We start from the raw sequence: 22,719 nt of genomic DNA, 5'->3' as shown, positions 1-22,719 counted from the left end.
ATGAAATTGGTATACCGACCTGAAAATGTAATTCGCAAGCCAAGTGAAGAGCTGGAGAGATGGGGGACTCCCCAATTAGGCTACTGAACAAACACTATAGCAGGGGTCTTCAACGTTTTTCAGGCCAAGGACCCCTTAGCTGAGAGATGAAGCAGGGACCCCTAGCTCTGGTCCATAGCATTAGGAGTTCAGGACCCCTATGCCTAGCTATATGGTATAAAATTGCGTTTTAAGTTTTTCATAGATTTCATATAGCTTCATAGACATATATTTGACAGCAATATCAGTGTTGTGTAAATTAATGTTTTTGTTAGTTTGTTTACACATCTTTTCTAACTAATATGTTGGATTCGTGTTCATGTATTTTCTGATATAAATCCTTAATACTTAGTAAACTTGACCTCTGCCTCTGTACTTGGTCTGCTCTTTTTCTCGCTACACCAAACCTCTGTAAAAAATAGCTGATCTACAAGCTCACAATGAATGGAGCTCTAAAGCTATTTTCTGCAAATGTTCCCCCCCAGAATAGGGATGCTAGGGTTCCTATAAAGTTCCTATCACACAAAGATTTGGCAGCCCCCTGCAGTAACTATGAGGACCCCCTAGGGGTCCCGGGCCACCTGTTGTTACACATGAATAAATGGATTTGACTATAGTCAGCCTACTAAAAAATAAAGGAATCTCTTGGTCTATCTCAAAATTCAAAACGCGATCAACAGGAGACTCATTCAGACATGTCATGAGAAACCACCACCTCCACCTCAGGCAATTATCAATCACACACACACACACACACACACACACACACACACACACACACACACACACAAGTTAATCAGTTCTTCCTTGCCCCATGACCTTCACAAACAGCCGATGAAGTTCTCTGGTGAAACTCCTGTGTGTGTCAGCGTGTTAGCGTTAGCCTGACATGCTCGGAGATGTCATTATGATAAAGTGCATCCATGATCATAACCCATTTGTCATGTCCTGGTGCCAAAGTGCCATCCCCTGGCCCAAGATCCTGCCCAGAGACGGATATGTATGTTTTACTTTGTGGAATACATACAGTAGGCTTGTTAAAGACTGTAGGCCTACCGAAACAATATTGACTATGTAAATGCAGTTATGATGGCCTGCTATCAGACATCTGACTCAAAAGTCAATATTAGAAGTTAGCAGTAGCTGCAAGACAGTAATCGGTCAAATGACAGATTCTCTTTAATGAGTGCATTATTTCATTAAAAAGAAAATCTGCAAAGCATTTATAAAATAAATTACATTTAGTTTTTCATGATCTTGCATAGTTGTGCATGGCATTTGCTTCGTATTTAACACTCAATTGAGAAACATTGCATTCACATGAAGTACATCAGAATCTCACTTTATGGCCACTTAAAGTCTAATTTATACTCCTTGGCGATGGTATCGCTCGTCTAAAATGACAGATTTTAATGCTCGACAATCTGTTATTTTCAACAAGCGATGCAGACAGAGTACAAGTTAGCCTCAACTCTTCCCTCCATGTGCATGCCTGGAAATAGGCTCAGTAAACTTAACACAATCCCTGAAATCCATTAGATCATTTAAAACCTGGCGTCATTTGGAACCTTCTTGTCTCGTTCTGGGTCCCGGCTTTTAACCAGCAGCTCTGTTAAGATGGAGAAGCAAACATCTCTCATAGGCATTTCATGTTGAACGATGCATTCCCACACAGAGCACAGAACAACAAACTCTTCCCAGGCACCATTAACATCTAAAATCCAGTATTTTCCCGTTGAGATCTTTGATCTTCTTCCCCTTCGGAATTCTGGCGTCCTAAATGTGTGAATCCCTGTTCTCAGAATCCCACGCTCCTGGCCATCTCCTCTGGCTCATCTTCAGGCTTCTGTCAGCTGATGAGAATGATGTCGTCATTTTCCGGAACTCTGACAACGTAATTCAAGCACATTTAATGTAGTTATAGCACTTGAATATATTAATATCTATAGAAAACATGACTGTCAGGAATTAAATGCATTTCTCCATAAGGTTGCCTGAGCTTACATTCTTTTTCTCAGTAACACTCTGCTTTACATTTCCAGTTACAGTAAAACCCTACATACTTAGTTGACCGGGGTCCTCAAGCCAAGGGGTCTATACTTGGTCCCCTCCCTTTTTTCCCTCTACACAAAATGTCATTGCTGAAAATAGATCTACAAGCTATGCGACGCGTTGCAAGCTTGTAGATCTGCTATTTTCGGCAAAGACATTTGGTGTTGTGAGCTTGCAGATCTGCTGTTTTTGCAGAATGTTCGCCCCCAGAATAGGGATTCTAGGGTTCATGTGGTGAAAACACAGTCACCCCTAGAATCTACCCAGAACAACCACAACTTCTACCATTTCCCTGGGCAATGCTGATCCAGCATTAAAAATGGTGTTTAAAAAGGCACATACAGTAATTGACAGCAAACCAATCTGGGACTCGAACCAACATCATTCAAGTCACATGCTTACTTATAGGCTTGCCCAACCCACAGGTTTGACACAAGTTTTGAGTAAAAAAGGGCTGAGAGAAACAGATATGAGGAGTTGGAAAAGGTCTGGAGTTCTGCATGGTGGCTGTGTGTGTATGCCATAGAATAATTCCCAGCAGCAAGTACTTGAAATGATAGCCTTGTCACAGCCTTCTTGCACACTTTCTTGTTTTTGGGCTGTTTGCTTTCGAGTGGAACCGTAAGTGTATGTGCCTGGTTTACATTAAGATACGACTGAGGTTGTTAGTCATTGAAAGCTGTCCGACCATGCATTCTTTTTTTTATCACTTTTTCTTTTGTAATAACTTGCTTCATACTCATATCTGCCATCACCTTTTAAAATCTGCCATAACCACATTTTGAGCTGTTGGGGTGGATTCACTCTAAACTACAACTCTAAACTAAGGTAAACCAAGTTTTATACTCTTGGTTCCACAAATCACTGTAGCTGTTTAGGGATGTGAATGTACGCCATGATGAGCGGATCTGTTTTCAAACAGGATGTAGGATGTCTGAGGTTCCTTCAAATCACTCTCTGGAAGCCAAACCTAACCAACTTTCTCAAAAAGCTCTAACGTATACATTAGTCATTTTCCTAAACAACCAGGCCCTACACTATATTTACATGTTGCCTTCAAGTACAGTGTAAAAGCACAGTTTAACAATACTTCTTCTTTGCCTCTGTCAAGTCCACTACATTTACAATATGTCACAAACTGGAATAACTATCTTTAAAGTGATGCTGGTTGTATAAGCTGGGTATTATATCTGCTGCCATTTTAACCGTCTCATTCCACTGCTATTTTTTAACCATTTTGACAAATCTGACCTGTTTTTCTGTTTTCTGTCTTATTTCTTTCCTAAAAACGACTGGAGCTTGTACAACACAGAATTTCACCTCCTTATTTACAACTGTAAACCTGTGATGTGACAACAAATTTGACTTAAAAACAAGTACTGATACATACATCTTTACAGCTTATTTCTGACATCGGCGGTGCTCGTGTTACACTGATATTGGTGACTTACTGTATCTATTTTTGTAGGACTAGAACTCCCATCAAGGGCAATAGAACATGAATATAGCCTTAAATCTTTCCCAAATTACAGTACATACCAGGACTAGTTTCTTATTGTCAGAATCCGCTTGGTCTGCATTTGTTCAAGTGCTAAGAGTGATTTTCTGTTTTGTTTTGTCAAGTTTGTTTTGTCCTGTTTATGTACAGTATGCATGGATGTATTTGTTGTATTGCTTTGTCTATTGTACTTTCTGTATTTTTGTCATAAGGACCCTCTCAAAAACGAGGTGACACATCTCAAGGGGTTATCCTTCTAATAAAGGTACTATATATATAAAGGTACTATTTGGAGACCTCTTTCACAATGCAATGAAAATGAACGGTTTAGTTCCTCGATCACAGAGCACAGAAGCAACAAATAAAGTGATCAAAAGTTGGTCTTAAATCATGCCCAGGATTCTACCAAAGTTCAACATCGCTTGTTCTCAAAGTGTGGCCCGGGGACCCCCAGGTGTCCTTGAGGGGACAACATTTGTTAATAGAGCATAAACATTTGTTTAACCACTTTAACAGTGTTTTATACTTCGAAAATAGCCGATCTACATGCTCACAACGTGTCGCAATGCACAAAGTATCAAACCCAACAGCATGGTGAGTCCTCTGTGAAACCTAAACTTAACTTGTTTTTAACAAGATAAATGAAATTACTACAATGGAAGGAGACCACAGTAGGAAATAGCTAATTGCATGTAGATGAAATTTCATCCAACAACACATTAACATGTTGACCTAGAATGATGATCACATTTGTGTGCGCTCAGTAAGTGAAATACTTTCAGAAAATGTAACGTGACCGGAACAAAACATTGACAAATTACTGCATTTGCTAAATCTGTGAAACTTGAAGACTGCAATTCTAATGCGAAGAAGTCACTTTATCCTGAAAAAGCCACACGTCATTTTAAGTTAATCTCCAGGACAGAGGAAAATCCAATTGAGATGTTTGCTTTACACAGTTATTACATAATGGCCCTGTAACTGAGAACACATTTTCCGAAACACTTTGACAGCCAAGAAGGAAAAGTGGTCTAGCAGGAACCTATTTGGCTTCAGATTGGAAGCAGAACAGTGATCATCTGATCAAGGCCTCTGATCACACAAGAAAGACCACAGATTTAAAGCCACAAATTCAAAACTAACCAAGAAAGGTCTTACAACTCCATTGAACCACTAACAATATACCAGATCCTTAACCACTTCAGCATTATTTTATCCTTCGATCTACAAGCTCACCAGTGCAACCCGAACCGTAACTATTGGCAATTGACTTGCTCCAAGTATATGAATGGTCTATTAAATTTGGGCTCAGAAACTCAGACTGGAATTTCTTTTTGTCAAAAGACGGGCACAAACTTTCTTGTCATTAAAATGGGGGCATAAAAAGAGGTATTTTTTTCCTCTTTTTTTCCTCGTTTCCCAGCATGCATCTGCCTTGACATAGTAAGCACAGTACACCCCTCAGATGGTAGAGACAATATTTGGTTAACCAGTGTTGCGCTCAATAAAGATTATTATTGTTATTATTATTATTACTACCACTACTACTTCTGCTACATGCTTGGATTGAGAACTACATCCTGATCCTAATCCTGGCCCAGGTCAGAGCTCACGTCTTGTGGCTCAGCTACAGTACATTATGCCTACACTATATTGTACCACTGCAGGTTTTCTACAGTACTATATCATTCAATAATCTTACTCCAGTTCACAGAAAGACTCACAAAGAGGAGATTTATATACGTCTGAGCGTAAAGCTAACGCAAGCGAGTGACAGTGAACTTCATGTCACCAAGAAAGACCATTGGGACCTACGTTGCAAACATTGCCCCTGACTCCCCAATGCACAAAATGTTTTCTAGCTCATTTGACGGAGTCTCAATCCCGGTCATGGCCAGTTTATGTGGGAGCCTGCACAGACAGAGGGACCAAACAAGAGGGAGGCAAGCGGGGAGAGGGAGCGAGGGAGAGAGGGTAGGCTACGCTCTTCCCAGCGCACAGCCTCAGTCTCTCTGTAATCAGCCCATCACTGGGTGTGCCTGCATAGCTGCCACCGCTAATTTCATTGCTCTCAGACCACATAGGGCCTGGCCAAACCACGGCGCGGAGGAAACTCCACTGTACTGTGATCTGCTGCCCACTGATGAAACAGATTGACTCATAGAAAAAGAATGAGCAGTGGGGGACACGTAGTGAAACGCAGCGCACGCGTGTATGACTGTGGAGGAAGCAGGGAGGCGTGTTAAACGATCAGTTGTCAATTAAGCAAAGTGAGTTTGACACTGTGGAAAAATACTGATGTGTAATGTCTGTGTAAATACCACTGCGTTACTCTTGTATGTGGTGATGTTGTTGGACAGGGACAGGAAAACACATTAATAATAATAATAAACATATCAGTTGCAGTGATACTACCTTGTAATTCAGTAGCCAGTAGATGGGATTTTATGAAGGAAAACGTGTTCAAACATTCCACACCATGATAACAAGGCTACAGTAAGGAATTTACTCACAGTGTAGCAGCCTCTTGCACAACTATGTGAAAGGTGAGTAATTGAAATGATGGCTCGCATCACAGTTGTGCGTGTTGGGTGTTTTGTTTTCAATTTAAATACACTGTAACTTGTGTTCTTAGTAAACAGCTTAATAGTGATATAAAATGTAACCTTACTACAGTGCAACTTTACATTATTGTTCCATAAATACAGTAAACTAAAGATCAGAGAAGCAGGGTTGTGACTTGAAAGCTTGTGGTTTGGATCCCCAGACCAACTGGGATAGTCTGGACATAAAATATCTGTATAATGTTTTGCCGTCCTCCCAAAAATAATGCTGTGCTCTTGAGCAAGGCTTTTTATACCTATCTCCTGCAGCAGAACAGCTCAATTTCCAAACATGGAGCACTGTGCTTGCCCTGGACAGCTTCCAGGTGTAAACATGTTTAACTCTGAATGTAAAAAAAAAAAATAAGTCCACCAACAGCTGCTGTTGCGAAAGTTTAATGTGCAAACAAGCTCACAGCTTTCTGAGCAGCAGCTGTTGTGCAGACTTATTTTATTCTTTAATGCAATTTGTTTTGGTCCTGCACCAGCGACTATATGGATGTTCCTGTTGAAATAACTCTGAATGTAAAACAGGTCCTATTACACACATGCCTACATACAATTTTTAACATAAAGCTTTTTAAAAATGTAGCGTTATCATTATAAGATTCCTGTAACAGCACCATACCGTCTGCAACAACAGAATGTTGAGTATCCCACATTGATGTCTGTCTGGCTGCCCTCCTCCGCAACAGGAAAATCTTTCTGCTCTAAAAGGAACTTCTGCAGGTCTGTCATTGGGAATCCATTCAACTGGTAATTCTGTCAGCAAAGGCAAGGTGGGAAAAAAAACAACAACATTTAAAAGCATAATGAAATAAAATTAACTGGGCAAAACCAAGTGTCCAACCCCCAATTCTGAGATGGATAATGGAGATGAGTCTAGACTCGTTCTCTTAATGTCTACACTTATAACATAGTAGAGAGAGTTAAAAACATATGAGGATACTCACTGGCGCCAATTAACCACTTAAAAACAATATACTTAGTTGACCGGAGTCCCTCAGGGCTCTATACTACTGTAGGTCTGCAAGTATTTCTCTCTACACCAAATCCATTTGACAAAAATAACCCATCTACAAGCTCACAACGCATTGTGAGGTTGTAGATCTACAATTTTTGCAGAATATTCACCCCCAGAATAGGAAGGCTAGGTTCAAGTGGTTAGAGTAGTTCACCCAATTACACACCCCATGAAACATTGAATTCATGGAGATTTTTTTTTTGTCGCATTCCTAAGCCAATAATTTGATGACCAATAATTTCATTTCAACAATAAACAGAAGAAAATCTGATAAATTCCATAAATTAGAAAAAGTAGTAGTGAAAATAGCAGATCTACAAGCTCACAACGTGTGTCGCATCGCAGCACGTTGTGATCTTGTAGATCGGTTATTTTCACTAGTTTGGGTTTTGGAGAGACTTCAAGAATATGTACTTAAAAAATACCTTGCTTCTCGATTATTTGGTTATAAGTCGGTTACTGGTTCTAAATATCGGTTTCTATATATATTTCTTTAATTGCCCAGTAACTAGGTTCTGCCTTCACCAACATCATTGAGAACAATGATTGCCTCTGCCGACTACGGACACTCAAACTCACATACAAGTACCTTGATGGTCTCGTAAGCGTCAGTGATGATTGCAATGAAGAGCGACAGCACCATGTAGATGAAGAGGGAGATGAAGGAGTAGAGGTAGACACGGCTGAAGACCCACACCAACGTGTTCTTGTCCTTCAGCTGGGCGAAGGTGGTAAACATGTCGTCACCATTCACCAGAGAGAACAGGCACTCTGCCACGCGGCTAAGGCCCTCAAACTGGGAGCGAGGGGTGGGTGGGGGTGGATGGATTAATGGAAGAAAAAAGAGGAGAGAGGTGGAGGGAGAGGCAAAAAAAGACAGATGGACATGGTAAGTAAGAAAGAAAAAGAAGGACATAAATGAAGGAGGGAGAGAGGGAGGGAGAGAAAGAAACATTACATCATCCTAAAGTGAAGTGAACAGAAAGTGTGTGTGGGGGGGGGGCTGGGGGGGGGTATATTATAAAAAGGTGTGGAACATGAATGTGTTCAAAATGTTCAAAATGAATGAAGCAAAAAAAATTATGAGACGGACAGAAATACTGAGAGGAGGGGGAAAAAATAGAGAGGGAGAACCCAAACCCAGATCGTGACGATGATAAGATCTAAACACAACATCCCGCTCAGACGGTATGGAGGACGTGTGGGATGGCAAGCCCTGGAACATCCTCTGTTTATCCCCTTCAATAAACACATACACACACGCGCACAGTGCCGCACACACAGAGCAAGCTGGAAACATTCCCTTCTGAAGAGCTCACTTTACAAGGGACTCCCCCCATTCACCACAAAATAATTGTGTCGTGACCACCACAGGACAGACTGTAGTGTTAGATACACTTGACTAGGAATTGAAACTGGATAGTTTGTACTACTTGATGCAGCGTGTGGCCAGGCGGGCCCCAGGCAATTGAAATGATGTCAGCTATGGCATGTACTATACGTTGATAATGCAATTTGGATTTATGAAATTTATTTAACGTTTTTTTCATCCAATTGTAGAATTCTGAGAAAGTAAGCTTCCCTTAAAGGGATATTTAACATTCAAACAGGTCATTATAACGTTTACTCAGGCTTTTGTGATCACCCCTGGCAGTTTTTAAGTTGCTTGATTCAGTATTTAGATATTTGACATTCATTTTATCTGACACGCCCGCTTCCTATTCAAACCCATTGTAACTTCAAACTCCATTTTAACCATGATAGATTCATCGAAAACACTCGTCGTTGGTTCTGGTGACTTCTAATACGTGAGGGGCCGTGTTTTTTCAATTACATTGTACATTTTTTTTTTTTTTTTTGGGGGAAGAAATGAAAAAAACGTGGCCCCCTCACGTATTAGAAGGGCATAATTAGTATTCAGTGTTTTCAATTAATCTATCATGGTTAAAATGGAGTTTGAAGTTACAATGGGTTTGTATAGGATATGTACTTATACGTCTGATAAAATTAAATATCTAAATACTGAATCAAGCAACTGTCTGGGGTGCTCACAAGCTCCCGAGTAGACGTTAAAATGACCCCAAACATGTTTGAAATTGAAATATCCCTTTAACCCTCATGTGCAGCTGTCTATAATGTTTACATGTCTAAAGTGAACACTATTTACAAATGCAAAATGTGGGTAAGATGCAATCAGTGTATACACTTGTCATCAAAACTTTCATATAAATTATGTCCGATACATTATGCACACATGGTTCTTGCATAAACTGGTATCAGAGAAAATTAGTCACTGATGTGTTTGGATAATCATTTTAAATGTTATCTTAAGACAATCAACAAACTCCAGTTGGCCACTGAGCAGTCAGATCTCACAGTACAGTGAAGTCAATCGGGCTAAAATCTGTTTTCATGACCAGCACAGCCTTGTTTGGACTCCCACTTGCATTCTGGACTTCCGTAAATAATTTATCTTAACAAGCAAAGACAGATAAAACGCCAACATACTTGGCCTCCTGATATTTAGCTTTTTAGGGATTCAGGGAGGGTGGCCAGCCTGAGACTGCAATTGGACAATCAACATGCACAAACACTGCCCCACTGTGGCTAAAGATTGAAATGTGGACAAAATGTGACAAAATGCAGACAAGAGTAGAAGTCATTGCTGGAGAATTCCCCCAAATGATTGTTGGTAAGATTTGATAGGCCCTAGGCTGAGAAAGGCTCTCATATCAATGACTAAGTTTTAAAGATTAAATATTGTATAGATGAGGTGAGGGACAGGGTGATATTTTCCCAAGGAGACAGAATTCCAATTCTATTTGTTCCTTATTTTTCCAGAATGGACAAGAACTGTGTACGTTTTATTGTTACTGCATACTGTATACTGTAACCTAAGCTATACCCAGAACATGCTCATTATTATTGGTACAATGAATAGTACTGTATGATGATATTTGTAAATTAAACTGTGTCTAATAATCCCGTAAACCAGGTACAGTAAGGGTCACAAAACGTAAAGACATGGACAATTTTCATTCATTCAGTCCAACTGGTTTCTCTGCTAATACCTTTCCATTATAACACAGAATCCCTTGGCCTTTCTTCAATCGGGGAAACAATTATGTCTAAATATGCAGTTACAAACATCCATACCTGTGAATTGAAATGCTCACTACAACTTTTCTACTACTGGATACTTAGTAATTCCATAAGAACTACTGGAGGGCTGGGCTCACTATAAGGCACTCTAAGGGTGATTAGAGTTCTCTCTTTTTCTCTCACTTCCTGTACCTAGATCTTCTTGCAGAGTTGGTGAGTTGGACTGATGACATTAAGGTCACACGTCAACTATTCTCCAACCTTGAGGCTGCCACTGGTACCACCTTCCTATGCTCGATAATTGGGTTTTTAATGTTACAAATTACAATTTATTGCATTTGCAAAAGCCAGAACAGTTCACATGCACAGTACTTGACTTTTTTTTTTTCACAAGGTCGCACACACTCACAACTTCTGCCTGATCCATAGAAATAAATGTACAGTAGTGAATCCACAGGGGGCCTCTGTTTTGCTTTGGTTATGGTTTTCATAGCAATAAGTGTCATCAGGTCCTCCAACTAAGTTGTTGATTGTGAACACGGATGTTGGACTCTTACGACCTATCTATACTTTTATAGCTATGATCTGAATCAAGGTTCAAGGTTTTCTTAATCATTTCGTGTACAGTAGTCTCTTCTTGAGACAAGACTGTTGGCTCACACAATTTTCAAATCCTTCCGCATAACAGTCTGTGCTTCGGAAGCGCTGAAAATAAACTGAAAACGCACATATTGTAAAGCAGATGTCTGCCCCCCATCCACTTCCGTTTTGCATTTGCAGTCATTTAAATACATCTTACTGTAGGCCTACATCAAATTAGTCGAAGCCTATCTAGTTTGCTGCTTGGCAGAAATTGATATTTCTAAAATATTTTTAAATATATTTTCATGAACGGAAATTACAAGCTTCCATTCGCGGCTTTCAGGAGGCATAGTTACAGACATGTAGCATTCATAGATTCTGGAAGAGTTGTCTGTCAATTCTATCGACACATTGTGAGATTAGAATGAACAGTACTAGAAGTTACCTTCTCATGGTACGGTCCCAGGACGATCCAGCCACAGAAGGTGTAACCCAAGTAGATCATACCAGCACAGCAGCAGAAGCGCAGCACCTTAGGAAAGGCTGCTTTCATGGTTAGGAGCAGAACCTAAAGAGGCACAGGGAGCGTTACAAGGATGAAAGGACCCTAAAGTTTCATTGAAGTTAAGACAGTTCCAATTCCACTTGAAAGATGCCCTACACTACAGTACATGGTCCCTGTTGCTAACCACGACTGTTGTCCTGGGGAGGGTGTAGACCAGTGGTTCTCAACATGTGGTCTATGCAAGGACCCCCAGGGCTCCTTGAGGGGGTTCTAGTGGGTCCATAGCTAAATTATTCATAGTTAGACCACATACCAAATGGACACTTACGAGTCTTTAACACGCAAGAGTGTACAAAATGAAAACCAAATGTAAACCTATTTGGTTTGGAGGCTTTTGACAATTTTACAGTGTAAATCAGGTTATTTTTTAAATTATCAATTGGGGGTCCATGGCCTAGTGTTACAGTGGCTACAATAGGCTTAGGTAATCCAAAGGTGCATAACACAAATACAAGCCTCCAACCCAGTAAAATTGTGTTAATTGAACACCTGTAAGTGTCAATTTCAGAATCAGAATCAACTTAATTATCACATCACAGGTTTATAGGTCTAAAGAAGTGGGTGAAATTTGTTTTTGTACAAGTTCCAAGGGGAGAAAGGAAGAGGAAGGAGAAAAAGAAAAATCAAACAAAAGATATCTACATATACACCATTTTTACATCGAGTTAAATGAACACTGAGGTCTTTGTTGTGAAGAAAGGAGCTTTTTATCATTCATAATCGATCAATCACTGTACAGCAGGGCCAGATTAGCACTATGTGGTGCCCCAGGGCGACCTCAAGTTGAAGTGCCCCCCCCCTGCTCCCTGGGGCGGAGGTATGGCTTGAGGCTGGGGGAGGTGGGGCGCCGAAATCGTGCACTTGCGAAAAAATCGTTTTTTGGCTGGATATTGTTAGTTTCTTTTCAGTTTTTGGTTACTTTATTTCGGTTTTAGGGTTATGTTATTTCATTCTTATTTAAAAAATTGGTGCCCCCATTGGCTGGTGCCCCAGGGCACTCGCCCCCTACGGCCTATGGGTAATCCGGCCCTGCTGTACAGTCTCTGTTTACAATATCTATTTCGAATCAGTCATCAAAAAGTAGTTATGTACATGTTATGTCAATTACGCTACAATGTGGAATTGCGGGAGGGTACGTGGGTACGTGTGTATGTTATGGTACATATGTACAATAGGAAAAAAGGAAATGGACCCTAACCCTACCCTCCAATCATCTCCTTCCAAATCATTCCTCTGTCTGTCTGAGTAATGAAAATACTGATTACTGTAATAAACTTTCCCCATTTCCTTATGTCAACAGAAAAGGTAGATGGACTTACGTTGTACTTTTCGAAATAACCCAGGTACCTGATGACTCCAACCCACACCATCAGTGTAGAGGTTCCCAGGAAGATGCTACACACGTCATAGCTGGTTAGACTCTGTATGAGAGGACAGAGGGGAATAGAATAGTCTTTATGCCCAACACATGGATATTTACTTTTAGCGTCAGTATCTCAGATTAAAAACAGAATGAAACTAGCCAAACAAAAGAAAACATAAAAGACACAAGTTCCTTCACAACCAAGTTCATTCAACAATTACGAAAAAAAAGAAAAAAAAGTGCAAACTCTTCTGGGAAATTAGTAACATTCAAAGATAGGAATTCACATCACAAAGTGGGAGAGATTTCACACAGAGAACTCAAGTTTGTGCTTCATTCTGAGTGTTGTCTTACTTAGGGTCAGTCCTTGATTAAAGAAAAAATACCCTTTGTTTCAACATTTTGTGTAAGAATATTTAAGTAGATCTAGTGCTGTTCTGCGACTGATCACTCAACTTGATTCTCTCTGAACTCTGTCTTGATGCTGTAATCTCAGCTCATCCAACAAGCAAACAATGGGTAATATAATCTACTAGGAATGTCTCAATGGGGAATAAATAACAACAAAAATAATTATTTGATTATTTGTTTAATCTAAAAAGTAATCGATTGAATAATTGCCAAGAGGATATTCAACAGTTGCACCTCTAATCACCACCTTGAGCATACAGACTGACAACGGCTTCCTTCATAGAGTTCAAATGCCAGGGGAGAGTGCATATATGAAGAGAGTTCATTTCCGTTTGGGTCAAATTTACAGTAAATGCTTAACACAAGGGTTATAAAGCACGGTCAGAGAAGTCACACTCAGGTTAAAGTAAACAGCTTCCTTTTTTTTTACACAATGTCTCCATTCAGGCCTCTCGCTCCAAAGTCCACCAGCTGCTGACGGGCTGTTTTATAACTGTATAATTCGTATTACCCAATTGCATGTATTGTCAGAAGCTAATAATGAAAAAGGAGAGAGCCAAGCAGTTTGTTACTATTTTTGACAGCGTGTGGAACACATGTGGGCCAAAATGCTTATAAAAGCTTAAATCAGCCTATTGAAAGCCTATGGATGAAGCAGAATGAAACAGACCACAAAATCGTTTGCCTTCCAGTGGGCTATAAACTATTTTATCTAGGCAGTGCAGTACTGCAACTAAGGAGGAATTGAAATTTTTGTTTCTGGCAGGGTGGGGTTTCCCATTGCCCGAGTATGACATAAAATACGGTCAATGATTGATGCAGACATTACCTTCGCTTGTATTTCCATTTTCAAGATGGATCCCACTATGGCCAAGAGGTCACTGAGAATGATCAGCAGGTACCAGCAATTTAAGAACTCCTTCTGGTCATCTTCACACACTTTACGATTGTAGTTCTCATTGAGGAATCTGGAGAATCTCTGCAATTAATTCATACATCCATTGATGACAGTGATACAATTCAATCGCTGGACAAATAAAACATTAAGCCAGTTATGTAGTAGATTATTGGAAGAGTAAATGTTATATAATAGAGCGAACCATTATCTACTTGGCACACTGCTAAGTAAATGTAGGAATGTGTAGTAACCGCTTGATAAATTTGAGGCATATCTGTAGCTGATAACACGCAATATGATATACTGTAATAGTGTGAACTCAAGCTACCTCTGGTTACTGTAACTCTGATTGGATGGGTGGGAGAAAGACAGGGATGACATGCATTAAGAGCCTCGGGTCAGATTCGAAACCCAGGCCAACTGTGGGAATGACAATACTTATACAGTAGCCTTATTTATGTGGTACAGTAAGTAACTTTCAGAATCAGAACCAGAGCAGAGCCACATCAAGTATAAAGCAGTTCACTCACGCCAGCATTGCTTTTATGAAGCATCTTGTTGATAGAACAACTGTTTGTTCATAGAACTAACATCTCTTATGTAAACACCTTAATGACCCACTGTCATGATTGTACCGGTATAGTGACGCTCTGCGTTCTCACTTTAGGTACGTGATATCAAAGCAGGAAATCTGACTAGGAAGCATGTTGTCATTTTGCCAACGCCAAATATACCACAATACAAGATCGGTGCATGTTCACATATGACGCCAAAATCAAATGTACCAGTAAATAAATTGCTGTCATTTCAAGCAAGTGTGACCAGGGTTTGTGTCTGTCTTTTATGACGTCATCAATATGACGTCATAGTACTAGGACGTCAAAGACTGGCCTATGATACTGAGAACTGCACTAAGAACGCTGACAACGAGTATGTATTGCATGGCGTCACTGACTGGCCTCCAAGTACTACGATAACGGGTACAAAATCTGTGTGTGTGTGAGACGAGTCAGTGTCCCCCGCACATCTCGAAAACCGTCCCACCGACTGACTTACAACTTGGCGTCTGTATCGCAGAGGACCAGAGGGAGTGCTGTGCCAAGTGGAAAATTGGTCGGATCAGCGGTTGTCTAGAACCGAAAATCCACAAAACTCTGTCTCTTGTCTGACTGTGGGTGCGTTCGGAAATTGCGCACCGGAGCGCACTCCGCCTATTAGTTTGTATGGGCCAGTGCGCTCAGTGCTATATTTCCGAACATGTGGTGCGCGGCCCGACCGGAGTGGCTTGGAGTGGCAGGCGGTCCTCGATCCGAGTTCCGCTCCTACCTTTCAATATACAGTACTCCCCGCTACGTTAAAAATCATCCCGCTCCGCTCACATGCTCTGACTTGAGGCGCAAGGTAAGGCACGCGGGCCGAAAGCTGGCGCTCAAAATAAAAGACAAAATTTAAAAAATCATGTTCAAATCCCGTCCCATCGAACGAAGCTTCGAATATTAACTATTTGGGTCAGCCCTAATACAAATATGCACTGGAGGCAAGATACAGTTGAACAATGAACTTTTGATGCACAGACCAGTATCCCTGCAAACAATAGTCTCAAGAGGCCAGACCTAAATATGAAGAGGAGTGTTACAGAACCAGGTAGAGGTTGCGTTAGAACTGTGGAGTATCAGAGATAATGTGTAGATATTTGCCCAGCGCTCTGCTGCATTGGCAAACTATGTAAACATGACATTTGTTCAAAGTGACATTAAGCATGTTCAAAATATATGACGATAGAGATATACTGTATGTTCTATAGGCCAATGGTTCCCAAACTGGGTGTCGGGCCCCCCAGGGGGGTCCCCAAATGATTTTTTGGGGGGAGGTCCCCAGATGATTAGCTTAATGTGCAATATTGTTTTCTCACAGTTAACAGTAAACATACCAACATACAGTAGAAGTGTATAAGGTATCTGCACATTCCTAAAGTGACAATTTAAGACCTTTTTAATAAAACATTGAAAATAGTCGATCTACAAGCTCACAACGCCTCGCAATGAGCTTCTAGTTAAATTATTTTCACAATATTTATCTGTGGAACAGAGTCTAAACTAAATTTAATGTCTGAACTCCTACAATTCCAAGTGCTTGTCAGGGTGGGGGTCCCCAGTTCAAATAGGATTATTTTGGGGGGGTCACGGCCTGATAAGTTTGGGAACCCTGACTATAGGCAAATATCAGCCTTCCGATGAATCGGTTGGGCTTTAGAAGTACCCGGAGAAATAATATGGCACGTTTGTATGAATGATGGTTATTACATACAGACAGGTAAAGAGCACCCACCTGGAGTAATCTGACAGCCAGGACAATGGAGCGTGTGCAGAGGATAGCTGACGTAAGGCACACCAGAATGATGAAGCCATCAAACACCAAGAGGTAGTGTGTGTTCTTCTGAGCTGCAACAGAGTTGAGCAAGAGTTTTTTTCCTTTTTATCTCTTATATAACTTAACTCTCCCCCCTTTACTGATAACCATATGCTGGCGAGACAACGCCTCAATAACAGTGTGCAGTGTCTCAGCTCTGTTTCAGCTCACTGTCATTTTGTTTGGACTGCAAGAACCACACAGTTATGGGTCAATAGTATTTGCAAATGATTTCTCATCTGCTTGGAGCAGAAGAAAACACGAGTACTAGCAATATTCAAAAAGAAAATAATGAAATATCAGTTACACACACTCACACACATACATATTTATATAATTATATATACTTCTTATATATTTATTATTACTATTATTTATGTAACACAGGTCTTCTGTGACCAGTATCACTTACCTGTCCCTGATATCTTCCAGTCTCTGCATGCACTGCTTATGGAGTCTATGTCAAGGAAGATTTTCACCATTCCACTGTGACACCGATTGTCAAATGTTATCTATAGATATAAAGGGAAAAGTATATTAAGTTGACTGCACAAAGGAAATAATGTGACTTCTACCATGTGTAAATATGTAGATAATTTGTTTGTTTTTATTGATCTCTATCCCCCTGTTGTTTTTATTGATCTCTATCCCCCTCTTCCCCTTGCCCCCCCCCCCCTCTTCTTCTTCCCTTTCCCTTAGGGAAATAACTAAAAACGATGGAGCTTGCACAAAAAGCGAATTTCACCCTCTGTTTTACACCTGTAAACCTGTGATGTGACAATAAAGTTGATTTTGATTCTGATTCTTCCTGGCTCCCAAATTCTTATGAAAAATATGCCATAACAATCAATATAATGTACATTTACAGTAGTGTACAAAATATCAAGACCACAAGTAAAGTCCTCAATATTCATTTAACTCCTAGTGTAAATGCCATGGATCCATTTGCATAATCTATTTTACGCACACTATTTTGCAGAGTTAAATGAACACTGTTTACATGGTTTTACTGTTTTTGATTTATTTGCACAATTCAAGGTGTCTTAAGTCTCAAAGTCTCAAAAAGGATCATAACTTTAACCAGGATGTCTCTTGGTTAGTCTATGTCATGGAATAAGCAGATGTTCCTACTATTAGACCACACAATGCGTGACATTAAAAGCTTTAACCGTACCGTGACGTAGAAGGAGTAGCAGTCCGGTAACTCTCGCGAACGCACTGTCTGTAAGTTAATTCCTTTCAGTTGAAATGTTATTTGGACATCCACAAGCCTGAATAATGAGGAAGTATATGTCAGTGAATAATGACTTAACTGATGTTAATAAGAACATAAGAGGATTTTACCGTGCACTGATGGGATTATGTACTGTACCTGTAAAAGTCCAGATCAAAAAACGATGAATTCTGGGTTCTCCATTGGTTTACAGTCTTTGGATTGAATGACATACAAGCTGTGAGGAAGAAGTCAAATGGTCAGATAATGATTTTCTTTTTTCATTAATTGCTAGAAAATGTAATTTTAAAGCCTCAAATCTGGTTTCAACTGCTTTGAGACCTTGTGATTGTATAGTTGTACATCAAAGCAGTTTCTCCACTTAAACCCAATTCTTAGTTGACTGTATTCCCAAAAAAAAATTGCAGATAGCCTGTAGATCGGCCATTTTCACCGAATGTTAGCCCCAGAATATGGATGCTAGTTTTCAAGTGGTTCAATTATTAGCCTGCTAGATGCTATTGTTTTGACTCTTGTAAAGTGTTACATGTTGGCATGTTATAGATTTAATTCAGTCAGTCTGCATAAGTGTTTCAGATCTTGAATGTAAAGCATCATGTACGTACATACAGTATATTCTAATTATACAGTATGTGTTTTTTTGCATTGTATGTCAATACCAGCACAAAGAACGTTTTTTTCTTTTTTTAAAAATAAATCTAAGTAATTAATTAAATAACAATAAGATAAACGCATTAATATGATGCGTAATATAAACAAAAAGTCCAGCAATGTAATGCAGTGTACATAATGAAAAGTACCCTATACAGAAATACTGTTTTCCCTCACCCTTCTCCAGCTGGGCGTCAATGTCATAGGTCTCTTCAGAGGGCTCTACGCTGCCTCTCTTGTAGAATTGCTTACAGATGACAAGAGGAAGAAGGCTCCCCTCCTCATCCTCAGCATAGCTGATAGGGCCAACAGTCAGACGGCCCAGCTGGCTGTACTGTAAGCAATGGAAGACACAGGTAAAAACACACCATTCACGGATGACTTATCATGTCACACACACAAGAGAAAAAATAAAACTGGCACATCCGCTGGACGGCAGGTGCAGGACCAACAGTGGATTTAAGGCTAGATAAAGAAAATAGAAGTCTGCACACTGTGACTTTGCAAAAGCTCCCAGTCAAGGCTTTATAATAGATTAACGTTTCAACACACAGTCTTCTTCACACACGCACGCACACGCATAAGCATCAATATTTTGGGCATAGCTTTCCTTACTGTGTGTCTCTACAGTTAACGCTAAAATCCAGGATTTATCTTAATGAATAAATGTTATTTTAACCAGTCTGAATGGTAGAATATGTTTATACAATATAACTGCAGTGGTTGGAGGTGGTCTCCCTACTCTTCCATTGAGAAATGTAGACCCTGGTGTAGGGTAGGACACGGACTGGTTTGCATTGTCAATAAAGTTATTTGAAGCAGACGGCACACCAGATTTTTGTACACTAGATGTGCTGCTGCCATCTTGTTGTAGTTTGGACATTGTTGCAATTATCAATCGTGAGATGGAGACAATGGATATAAAACTAATGGATTGTACAGAGGCTTTAAAATAACACGCTGGATTTTGCCATGTATCTAGTACCTACAATACAGTTATGCAATGACTGCAAGCACAACAATACTGGGGGGAAAGGTAGCTATCAGGTGAGGAGAATGAACTGATTAGACTGGGGTCATTATGAAACATAATGATAACAGAAACTAACAAGACAGGATGGAAATAGCGGAAACAAAAAGAAAGAAAGAAAAGCCAGAAGGCGGCGATTCCAGTTCGGATGAAGGCTAGATGTTTAGTTTCCCATCATGAAAGAGGGAGAAAAGGTGTGGGTGTGTGGCGGTGGTGATGATGGTTGTTGTGTGTGTGTGTGTGTGTGTGTGTGTGTGTGTGTAATGTATGTCAGTGGTTCTCGTCTCCACATGATTTTGGGGGGGTCCCCAGATGATAGTGAAGTGACAATTTAAGGACTTTTAAGACCTTTTTAATACCTCAAAAAGAAAAGAAAGAAAAGAAAAAGGCCATTACTGGGTCAAAAGTAATCAACAAACTATACTATAAAAACTGGTCAAACATGGCCAAGTTGTCAAATAATACAAGAAAGAGGCAAACATTTTGAAAATAGCCGATTTAGATCTACAAGCTCACAACGCGTCTGCTATTTTCACAATATTTATCTGTGGAACCGAGTCAAACTAAATTGAATGCCTCAACTCCTACATTCCAAGTGCTCATTAGGGTGGGGGGGTCCCCAGTTCAAATTATTCCGATTATTTTGGGGGGTCACAGCCTGAAAAGGTTGAGAACCACTGGTGTATGTGGCGATGGTGGGGGTACGTCTCATGATGGACACTTGCCTGGTCCATGACATGAAAGAGACTGTCGTAGACGCGTTGTTGGCTGTAGACAGACACGCTGTAGTCATCCTCATCCACTCCACTGTAGTCCTTCAGAAAGAGGTTCTTGAGGGCCATGGTGTTCTCCTCCTTGTATGACACCACCAGCTGGTTGTTGAGGCCAAACAGGATGAGCTGCAATTGAAAAAAGAAAGAAAAAGAGAAAAAAGGGGGAAAAAAACACACAACAGATATTTAGATCAACTTGATAGAGTTAATGATTCTGTTATTTAAATGATACTGGATCGGGCCATCAATTAATTCTTTAGATGTGGAACGTTGAAGTTAATGTTGCTTATGGTGTCCTTATCCTATGAGTTTTAATGCTGCCATTGGAGTGAAATAAATAATTTGTTATAGGCTGCTGGAACATATATATAAGGCTTCACTGTGTTCTGTTTTAGACTACAAATTAGATGCAGTCTTGCTTACTTGTGTGGTGATCATGATGATTTTCAGAATTTGCACTCCCAGTTTCCAGGGTTTTTGTCCTCGGGCCCTGTACTTTTCACAGGGACTCATGAAGTAATACCTCAGGTCATCTCTCAGTGTAGCTTCCTTCATTAGGCCTATGTCTTGAGTCATTGTAGAGCTAAAACCAAAGGTTACACACACACACACACACACACACACACACACACACACACACGCACACACGCACACACACACACAATGCAGGAGCCTAGATTAAAATGAGGAAGAACAACTTGTTCCCAATCCAAGTTGTTCCAGACTAGTGCTGTAAACACGTCTACGTCTTCAGTTCAATATTATTCGCTGTACAGCCTTTTTGTGTGTTTTTGACAGACATGCTGTTCTCTATGAATTACAGCACAGCACATTCAGTACCAACATGAGAGAAGTGAAACCATAATGGTCCGTTTATTAGAATGTATTTCCACACCAGATGTGTTTCCTGTGCAGTGGGCCTACCAGTGATGGAAGAAGTACTCACATGTTTAACATTTAAGTAAAAGTATGACAATACTGCAATGTAGATATACTCTGTTACAAGTAAAAGTCCCGTATTCAAAATGTACTTGAGTAAAAGTACAAAAGTATTGGCATCAAAATATACTTAAAGTAGGTAAGTAAAAGTAGGCTACTCAATTCTGCAGAATGTCCCATTTCACAAGTTCAAAATGTATAGCAAATCTACAAGCTCACACTTTTCAAATGGCCGAAATATATATAGGGCTGAAGTGGTTAGTAACTAGAAACTAAAGTTTTCAAATAATTGTAGCGGAGTAAAAGTACAATATTTGCCTCTGAGATGTAGTGGAGTAGTACTGAAAATTGGAAATACTCCAGTAAAGTAAAAAATACCTCAAAATTGAACTTAAGTACAGTACTTGAGTAAATGTACTTAGTTACTTTACACCACTGCCTTTGACAAGAAGAAGTCCATGTGTTGAGTTTACACACACTGACTGCATTCATGTAACCGTACAGTCCAAGGTTAGTGCGTTGAACTCACAATATTTGCTCAAGTCGTAGCAGAACTCTCACTGTAGCATAAATATGTCTCAATAAACACGTTCTACATCTTGCTATACAACTTTAACGTCAACGAAAGAAAGAAAGGATACTATCAATTTAAAAAAAATGTTTTTTAGAAAAAGGAAATAAAATAAAGGAAAGATGCATTTTAAAGTATTTTGCCTATAAGTTAGTTTAGACTGATAAAAGACAGATACTCTGTCAGGCATAGAAGCATGACATTTAAATAAAATAACAAAAGTTTAGACTGTGTAAATGGCATGTTTTTAAAGATGTAGGGAGTATGGACTATTATAGGCCTAGCTATATCATCTATATAAAAAACGTATTTTAAAAAGTCAATTTATCAGCGCACAGTCACACTAGTCAACCTTCACGGGAAAATAATGTAAAATCAAATGTCTTACCCAATTGAGTCGCTCCTGTCTAGGTATCGAACCAATAATTCCATTGTATTATATGACAGAGATTATAGTTTCATACTATTGGGTTGATTAGAAGAGTTGTCGGCTAATAATAACCAGTTACAGTTTACAGTAAATTGTGTTACAGCCGCAGCTGGTGTTTCAGGTCCATGGACTGTGTGTGTGCTGTAGAGTGTGTGAGACAACAGACAACGCAACGTTTCAATGGGCCAATCAGGAAATTACTTTCAGGCGGTGCAAAGATAGTGGGTTGGTTCTCTGAAGCAGGAGTCAAACAGATGTTTATGACCCACGCAGGTAGTCTACTGTTACTTTAACCACATCAACTGTGGCGTCCCTATTTTTATTTAAAAATAAAAAAAAATCTGAAATGAAACAATAACAACAACAATAATTATTATCATAATTATTAATAAAATAAATACATAAATACAATATTTTCTTTCTTTTTTTCTTCTTTTTCCCCCCAAAACAGCCGTTACAACTACAAGCTCACTGTGTAATTATGTGCAAATGAAGGGTCATTCACACTGAGCACTATAACTATAAAGATAACAACTGTGAACTCT

At 39.7% G+C, this 22,719-nt stretch overlaps 1 protein-coding gene across 4 annotated transcripts in view; it reads right to left on the bottom strand.

Annotated features, from left to right (window-relative positions):
* Positions 1–1,013: 1,013 nt before the first annotated feature.
* The window catches only part of mcoln2 (mucolipin TRP cation channel 2), a 51,045-nt gene continuing 29,339 nt past the window's right edge, over positions 1,014–22,719 (bottom strand). For 3 of the 4 annotated variants that reach the window (XM_080430155.1, XM_080430153.1, XM_080430154.1), the window contains exons 2-14: positions 20,658–20,817; positions 20,187–20,360; positions 18,609–18,765; positions 17,919–17,997; positions 17,721–17,817; positions 16,959–17,058; positions 16,466–16,578; positions 14,069–14,218; positions 12,785–12,886; positions 11,346–11,468; positions 7,806–8,012; positions 6,821–6,954; positions 1,015–1,925 (exon numbers count right to left, since the gene is read on the bottom strand). In XM_080430155.1, the coding sequence (XP_080286281.1) occupies positions 1,889–1,925; positions 6,821–6,954; positions 7,806–8,012; positions 11,346–11,468; positions 12,785–12,886; positions 14,069–14,218; positions 16,466–16,578; positions 16,959–17,058; positions 17,721–17,817; positions 17,919–17,997; positions 18,609–18,765; positions 20,187–20,360; positions 20,658–20,810 (1,626 nt within the window). In that variant the 5' untranslated portion in view covers positions 20,811–20,817 and the 3' untranslated portion in view covers positions 1,015–1,888. Of the gene's footprint in view, positions 1,926–6,820; positions 6,955–7,805; positions 8,013–11,345; positions 11,469–12,784; positions 12,887–14,068; positions 14,219–16,465; positions 16,579–16,958; positions 17,059–17,720; positions 17,818–17,918; positions 17,998–18,608; positions 18,766–20,186; positions 20,361–20,657; positions 20,818–22,132; positions 22,610–22,719 lie in introns of those variants that run through there. The other variant, XM_080430152.1, reaches the window with a different exon arrangement.

This window comes from Gymnoscopelus braueri (genome assembly GCF_963280865.1).
Source record: "Gymnoscopelus braueri genome assembly, chromosome: 6".
NCBI lineage: Eukaryota > Metazoa > Chordata > Actinopteri > Myctophiformes > Myctophidae > Gymnoscopelus > Gymnoscopelus braueri.
The sequence above is the reverse complement of the archived record's forward strand: the minus strand, read 5'-3'. Positions and strand labels throughout refer to the sequence as shown.